The sequence below is a fragment of the Papilio polytes genome, unplaced genomic scaffold (assembly GCF_000836215.1).
Source record: "Papilio polytes unplaced genomic scaffold, Ppol_1.0 DF820622.1, whole genome shotgun sequence".
In the NCBI taxonomy this organism is placed as follows: domain Eukaryota; kingdom Metazoa; phylum Arthropoda; class Insecta; order Lepidoptera; family Papilionidae; genus Papilio; species Papilio polytes.
Window position 1 is genome coordinate 605,894 of NW_013528582.1, and position 8,471 is coordinate 614,364.

At 33.0% G+C, this 8,471-nt stretch overlaps 3 protein-coding genes across 3 annotated transcripts in view; 1 reads left to right on the forward strand and 2 right to left on the reverse strand.

Annotated features, from left to right (window-relative positions):
• Positions 1 to 2,166: 2,166 nt before the first annotated feature.
• On the reverse strand, positions 2,167 to 4,008 carry LOC106110498 (HIV Tat-specific factor 1). Its single transcript, XM_013292351.1, has one exon. It carries the CDS (start codon positions 3,914 to 3,916, stop codon positions 2,225 to 2,227), a length of 1,692 nt encoding a protein of 563 aa, XP_013147805.1. The 5' UTR covers positions 3,917 to 4,008; the 3' UTR covers positions 2,167 to 2,224.
• A 316-nt stretch (positions 4,009 to 4,324) lies between these two features.
• On the forward strand, positions 4,325 to 7,133 carry LOC106110438 (uridine diphosphate glucose pyrophosphatase-like). The gene is made up of 6 exons (XM_013292262.1): positions 4,325 to 4,595; positions 4,690 to 4,900; positions 5,167 to 5,243; positions 5,622 to 5,775; positions 6,385 to 6,428; positions 7,044 to 7,133. Exons 1-6 carry the CDS (start codon positions 4,406 to 4,408, stop codon positions 7,058 to 7,060), a joined length of 693 nt encoding a protein of 230 aa, XP_013147716.1. The 5' UTR covers positions 4,325 to 4,405; the 3' UTR covers positions 7,061 to 7,133.
• Positions 7,134 to 7,646: 513 nt separating this feature from the next.
• Positions 7,647 to 8,471, reverse strand: part of LOC106110414 (DNA damage-binding protein 1) — a 15,204-nt gene continuing 14,379 nt past the window's right edge. Inside the window, exon 18 of the mRNA XM_013292238.1 lies at positions 7,647 to 7,794. Coding sequence (XP_013147692.1) covers positions 7,711 to 7,794 — 84 coding nt within the window. The 3' untranslated portion in view covers positions 7,647 to 7,710. The remainder of the gene's footprint in view (positions 7,795 to 8,471) is intronic.

Here is an 8,471-nt window from a genome sequence, read left to right on the forward strand (position 1 = left end):
ATCCCGGCACCCACTTGATGCACGTGACGCGCGTCTTATCTATCAGTCTCTGAAACAGTAACATAATAATTTGCCTGACTGATAACAAGTGAAACATAAATGTTCATGTATTTACAATAAGCCAATTTTATAAATTTACGAAAGAATACTACCACTAACCTCTTCATTGTATAATTTACTTAATTCCTTCTTTATAGGATCTATGAGCTGTATCTGCCCGGTGGAGAAGCCAACGACAAGCGCAACACTCTCCTGCGTCACCGTGGCCGCGTTGAAGTCATGACACGTCGGGTTCGTGCCCTTGTACATCTTTTTATCCACAGGCTTTGTGAGGTCTGCCGCCTGGAACCAGAAAAGTTGATGTTTATGTAATGATATAGCTAATGTCTTTTATGCTAAGCTTTTTTACTGTGCCTTGTAATATGGCTAGCTACACAAAACAGTTTCGACACCAAGCTAGCGGTGAACAAATGGAGTCTAGTTCTGTCTGTAGTAAAAGCCGATGTCTTTTACATATCAAATTCATATAAAATTCATCCCTAATTTGGGGTAGGTTCCAATATAAATGTGTAAAAAGAAACAAATATTATTTATAATTCGGGTAACACATATTTAGAACTTTAAAAATGATTTTATTGTCATAAATTTGTGAACAAAACTTTAAATTAAGTCTTATATACAAAAACAATATATTATTATTATAATATCTTGATGCAATGTTACTGAATCCAATCAATAACAATTAGAAATGATCTAACAATGTTAAGTTAGTTACTTCTGCCTGGACAAACACCACAGCCTAGTCACAGTACTATTTCCTGTCATTGAATACAACCTTCACATAATATAACATACATACATAAAGTTAAATTGAAAACATGTTTTTTTAACTTTTTAGGATAACCTGATTGTCCTCATTGTCCTAGGGTGTGCAATATTTTATGACCTATGGTATACATACAAGAAAGACATACAATGGTATAAAATATTAACATTAACATATTGATTTATGCTTATGATTTTTTGTTCTCAAGACTATATATTCTCAGTTAATACAGAAAAATAAAATCTTTAGTCTTGTGGAATTACACTCAACTTGTAGTCTATATCATATTTTTAGTTACAACACATTTAATGACATACATCATGAAAATACTTGAAATATCTTGTTTCTTAGATTAGTGATGAAATGTAAAGATTACAGTGAAAGTAATGAGCTGGTTTCCTAATCTAACATGCACACTAAGCATTTAAACACAGAGGAATAGCATGTAAACAAATTGTAACAAAACACATTACCTTCTTAACACCTCTGTAAACATAAACATACAGTTCTTTCCCATGATTGAAACATATTCTGTCATCGGAGGCTTGGCCGTCGGAGCCGGGCGCGCCGCCCCCCGGACCCGGTGGTAACGACACGAGCGACACGCGGACATGGGTCGAGCCCGAGCCACTAGTGTAGCCTACTCGGTTCGGCCGCGAATACTCCGACAGCGTCATCAGTCTGTACGTGCCTTCCCGCGTCACGAACTGTGTCTTCACGTCGTCCTTCCCTCCGGAGTCCGATTGCACGGCCATGTTATCATATCCTGTTATTATTCATGGAGGCGGCTAAGGAGGCCCGATTTGGATCAGTTGACACTTGAAAATTCCCACACCGCACGCGAACCCGGCCGCCTATTAATGACGATCATCTTTCACAAGTGTACAGTGTCGTTTCAATTCATTGGCAAGGTAACTATTAAACTTAATGTTATATTTGTCTTAATTACTAAATGTCGAATCAAATTAGATATTCTTGTGTATGCAACATAAAAAGTCATGTGTCAGACAACATGACGGCTCGTTGTTTATGGTGCCATTTAATTTTTTCGTCGAGTGTTGCATAGAGTCATAAACTCATAAACAGATGATATAAAATCAATATTCTCATTCGTGATATCTGTGAAGTTGTCTTATTAAAAAAACATTGTAAACCCCACTTATTAATTATTTATCTTAATATACCTTCAGAGAGGTATAAGGAATCCCATTGAAAGTATTCATTTTTTGTGCCCAAATGTCCTAAATTTTCAGCTCAAAAGTCGTGGATGAATAATGTGAAATTATTAGGTATGACTATGTTATACTTAACTTACTGTTCATGGTTAAAGAAACTAAAAAAAAAAATTAAACATTTAATTACAATACTTGTACTTAAATATAAAATGCAATATTTTCTTTAAGTCACAACACTACCTTCTGGTACATCAGCTACTGTACTTCTTTCTACTTTATTTTCTTGTACATCTTTAACATTTTTGCTTTTAGCTTCATTTGTATTATTGTCTTTATTAACTGAAGACATTACCACACTTTCAGTTTTAACAACTTCTTGTGTAGTTTCATCTACTTTACTTTTGTCTCCAGTTTCTACACTACTACTTTTAGCTTCAGTGGTCCCTTCCTTGCCTTCCAGAAATTTATCCCACTTATCTAATCTAGTATTAATTTCTGCGTCAGTTTCAGCTATCTTGTATTTGGTCCAGCCATCCCAAATCTCGGCTGTAATCTGTCTTTTGCCAAACCATCTACCATTTATAAGTTGCACAACAGCATCAGCCTGTTCTGGCTCTTTCATAGTAATTTGGGCAACTCCCTCAGGATGCTGGTCATATATGACAACTTTCCTGACTTCCCCACATTTAGCACTTTCTTCCCTCAAGTCACTTTGATAATCCAAGATCAATTGCACATCTTCGTTAAAATCTTTCGGATGGAAAAGATTTTTAACTATGACAACCTTTTCATGTTTAGATCTCTGCCCTAATAATTTCTCCGGCTTCCAACCAAAAAGGTTCTGTTGCATCTTTTTGATTTTTTCCAACTCTTTTTTCTTTTTCTTCTTAGGCTTAAGAGCGGGATTGTATGCACCTTTAAGTTGAAAATGTGCTCTTTCAACTTTGACTTTGTTACCTTTTAGATCACCACCATCAAGTAATTTAAGAGCCAGTTCTACACTTTCTATCTTTATGTATGTGCATAGAGCATCACCTTTAAAACAGTTTTGTTCTTTGTCCATATATAGTTTTACTTTCATTTTCTTAGAAGTAGGGTCTCTTTCCACTAGGCCACATTTCTGCATAAAATTAACAAACTCCTCTTCTGTCAAATCTAACGGCAAATTTGATACATACACCTTAGTGTTTTGTTCATCTGATTGTTCAAACCACTGTGGCTCATTTTTTCTTTTAACACCTTTATTTTCTACCTTCTTTTCGTCTTTTTCCTTTTTCTCATTTAATTTCTCTTCTTTACTGTTATCCACAAATCCATAAGCCATTAGATAACATGCAAGAAAGTCATCATCAACTTTAGGTATCCAAGCTTTTTTATTGTCGTCCCAAAAGCATTTGGAACCATCTGCTTCTGTGTATACGTGAGTATCATTCTCAAAAGTGTACACTCTCCCTGGTGTATCATTGGGATCCCAAGAGTTAGTCTCTTGGTTCCAGAAGTATTTCTGCTGGGATGTGGGATCTGTGTACACAGCTTTGTCACCTATATAAGTCACATATGCTGCATAGTCACCCCATGATGCATCAGCAGGCTTTTCCTTGGTATCGGTAGGTATATTATCAGTTACCTTTGGTATACTTTTTTCTTCGGATACATCTGGTTTTTTTTCTTCTATACTTGATTTATCAATATCTTTAGATTCAGCTGCATCCTCCGTTTTGTTGGTGCCATTTTCAATGTCCATAAGGGTTTCATTTTCTGTGATGGCATTGACAGCTTCTTCTTTCGACTTCTCATTATTTTCTTCGGAAAGCTTTTGCACTGTTTCACATGATAATTTGATAACAAATCCCGATTTAACATTTTTATCAGGTTTTGACATACTGCCTGCGTCTTTTAATTCAGTAGTAAACATGCAAAAGTTAGTTATAAATCTAAGTAAACATCATAAAAATATTTCTTATTCTAAAAAGATTTCTTATATTTTACAGTTTTTACAACTATTAAAAAGTTAAATTGTCATTGTCATAATGTTCAAAGAGTAGCTTTTACTGGACTACCGAATATAACAAAGAAATTCAGCTTTAACAAATTATTTAACAAAGTAACCAGTCATATACTTGAAAAAGACGGTTTTTAGTATATAGACGGTTTTTAGTATATGTATATATTTAGTATATAACACTTGCTTACCGTAAACATGTAATAAAAATTCACTAATTGCGACAAAATCTATACAACTTTCAATTTGAAATAATATTTTACCTACAAAATCGATCAAAGGTCACGTAACTACTCTTTGGCAAATGACAAAAAATAAATAAAAACCAAACAAAAAAAAACTTCTTGTCAGATTGACTTGGACTTGGAACATCGTGACAATTTTCTTAGTTTTATCATAAATATGGAAGATCTGAAGAATGTGTATATTAGCCCTTTGCCGGACTCACCATATGTAAAGCCATTTCGCTTTAACTACACACAAAATGGGAAGGAGAAAACCTGGGACCTGCTGGAAGTTCATGATAGCGTTGCGATCGTAGTCTTCAATATTAGTAGGAGGGTGATGGTTTTTGTCAAACAATTTCGACCTGGTGAGTTCATCTCTGAAGCTAAAACAAAGTTACTTCATACAAGAGTACATAACATTTACTTAAGTTGAGGTTATGTAAAAGTTATTCTTTACAGCGATTTACTACAATTGCATCAGCCCTGAAGATAGAAAGAAGACTACAATAGACACGACTAAGTATCCAGCATCTCTGGGGCTAGCACTTGAGATGTGTGCTGGTATCATTGACAAGAAGAAAACTGTAGAGGAAATAGCAAAAGAGGAAGTTCTGGAAGAATGTGGATATGATGTACCATTAGAAAAATTGCATAGAATTACTTCATACAGGTTTGTGAAGAATTAGAAATAACCAATTAAATAATTTATCAGCAATTAATGTAGAGGTCAAGGATAGTTTCTTGATAACCTCATTAAACTAGTTTAAGCAGGGATTTTACAATTTTATGACATTAGCAAATAAATCTTTCATAGGGAAACTTGGTAGTATTATAAAATTTTCTTATTTTTGTGCACTGAACTGCTTAATATAGTTTATTTTTTAAATAATCAACAGTAACTTGTTTGCTTGAATCTAATTGTTTGGTATATTTCAGGTCTGGTGTCGGTGTACAAGGAGCACTGCAGACATTCTTCTATTGTGAAGTAACAGATGATATGAAGACTGAGAAAGGTTTGGTTTAATCATTTATTTTTATGTTTGTTAACCATTTGACCACAAACCCACCAATTTATTTCAAGGTAGTTGCTTAAAATTCTAACAGTTTACTAATGCCATATCTTTGTTTGCAATTGTTACATATATAACAAAATTTGTTTAATAAATGTACTTTAGACGCTAGTAATATTATTATTGCCAAAAGATGGATGGACATTCTTTACTTTTGTATCTTTCCAAATAAATTAACAGACCTTGATGAAATTTATATATAGAACATAGTCTGGACTAACATGGCTACTTCTAAGTTATTTTTTTAATTCTGCATAAAAGTCATGGACAAAAGCAAAGGGTAGTTTTGATGACCTAAAAAGGAATGATATGTGTCTCCAGGTGGTGGTGTTGATGATGAACTGATAGAAGTGATAGAGAAGACAATTCCTGAGATAGAGGAGATGGTACAGTCCCCTGGACCCATCGCCAGCCCACCCAGCTGTCTATTTGCCCTCATGTGGTTCCTACACTATAAGGCAGAGAAATTTATTAAGTAAGATTATTTTATATTATGCATATTTATTAGTTACAATATAGACTGGTTTAATAAAAAAAAATTAAAGTTTTATTTTTAAAATTTGTTGTATCTTTTAGTAATTTTTGGTATATTCTTGCCTGAAATCATTCCTGTTTTATTAATAGAGCAATACCTATAAATGTATTTTTTCTGTACCTTGCATAGTGTGCTATGTAACATAATTCTCGAGTATTGTACATATATTTGTTCTTAAGTGTGAATATTTTTATTGTATCCATATTTATCTATAGTAAATTTGTACCTTTCAATGGATTTATTTTATGTAAATAATTTGGTTTTTTACCTGAGTAGACTATATTTATGTATGTAAGGAACATCAGTGTACTTTGTGTTTTATCGAATTTTAAATGTAGTTTTATATGTTACATTTTAAATTATGTGAAATAGATATAAATTTATTATATTGTTGCTTTGAAATACTTATTAAATATAATCAAGTAAGATGCTGTTTTTTTTATAATACAAGATCCTATTTCTTGATAATAATACAAAAGATGTGACATTATTGTCTCTGCCTACTATACACTCTATCTTAAATATTTGTTATGTTCTTTTTTGATTCAGATCTTTTGCTGGTCACTGTACTGAATGCAAGATTGGCCTTTTAGGTGAATATTGAATGTTCTGTTCAGTATTTAGTCTTTGATATTATGTTACTAGCTTTCGCCCGCGACTCCGTCCGCGCGGAATTAAAAAAAACAAATGCAAGTAGCCTATGTGTTCTTTCAGACTATTCTCTACATCTATGCCAAATTTTATTGAAATCCGTTCAGCCGTTTAGGTTACAAACTAACAAACATCCATCCATCTAAACTTTCGCATTTATAATATTAGCATGATTCACATGTAATTAGCTTGTTTAATTGGTCTAAACTAGTTCACAAAAAGGCATTGTAGTCAAAATTTAGTATATCATTACATAAGTTCAATGTACAGTTGGGGAAATTGTCGGTTTCCATTTTACGCTATTCATCTGAACATATTGAGTTGAACAATAACCAATAGATCGCAGTATATTCTTATACGAATAAATGTTGGTCTGTGATGAACTGGTAATTGCTTTATCCCATAAATTTCACTACTCACTGATATCTCGTAAAGAACGAGTATTACGAAAGTGGAGCACAGTAGATTTCAGTGACTGTACTTTTAGTATATTGTTCTCAATTAAAATTATTGACTAAAAATATATATTCAGAATTAATACGAACTTTATTCAACAGCTTCGAAAAACCAGTGACTACAAGATTGAATTAGTTCAAGATGTGTTTTTGTCGAGCATTTTATTACTATGTTAAAAACAGTAATTTATTATATTTCTATATTGTTATTATTCTTTATTTTATAATTTAAATAAATTATTGAAACTGATATACGAAGTATTATTTATCAAATCATAATGAAATGTGTATGGTTTTAGTGGTAGACTGTTATCTATGCGGTTAGCATATCAAAGTGTAATATAGAACACTGAAGTGAATCACGCCCGTACCATGGAAGTGTGGGCAGAGATGAATTTCACTTAACCCTTTCACGCTACGGAAATTTTAAAAATTCTTTCACCCTTAAAAAGGCTATGTATCTGTAACATATATTTCATTATTTTTAAATTCCACGCGAAGTCGCGAACAACAGCTAGTTAAATGTAACCTATGTTACTCGCAGATAAATTACCTTTCTAATGGTGAAAGAAAATTAAAATTGGCCCAGTAGTTTTTACTTGAATCGGATACATACAAAAGTAAAAAAAATCCTTTTTATAATATATGGCATATATTATAATTTTTTTTTTACTTTATATAGGTATAGGTAAATTAAACAATAAGTACATAATGTATATTTATTTAAACGCTAGAGTGGTAGGGGGAGTGGTTTAGGTGTGGGGGGGAGCTAGTGTATCCTCGTGAGGTCCTCCACGATCTTTATGAGGTCGTCGACGGTCGCGTCTCGCATCATGCCGCCGCCGTCGTCGATCTAGACAGGGACAATAATTACTGCATTTCAATGGAATGTTTTGTTTTTTACTTAAATGCACTCGGTATTGTTTTTTTATAGTCATACTTATATAAAATATATTCTATATTACTCATCTTTCTCGGCGAAAGTTTTTTTTAAATGGGCCCAGTAGTTTTTGAGTTATTTAAATGCATACAAAAATATAAATCTTTCATTATAATATTAGTATTAACAAGAGAGTTGCTTGCGACTTCGTCCACGTGAAATAAAAAAAATAGTAAAACACATGTCGCAATCAGAAGTAGAAATTAATTTGAATTTAAGTCATAATTAGAACACGAGCGCCGCCAAGCGACTTTCGTAAGAACTTAGACTATTCTGAAATTAGGGATCGTTGCGAGAACATTGTTTGAACGATATGAGCTTGGTAGATCGATGATATCCTGACTGAGGAGTATTGTGAATGTATTCCTGGTATCCAACTTTACCCATGGCCGCCCACATGTGATCTCGAGTAGTAGCAATTCTGTTATCATGCTATCTCAAGCCGACATATATATGTTACATAGCGATAACGTACTTTTTAATGTTGAAAGAATAATTGTAATTGGCCCGGTAGTTTTGAAGTTATTTCAATACATACAAAAATCCAAAAACACAAATCTTACCTCTTGATAATATTAATATAGATTAAG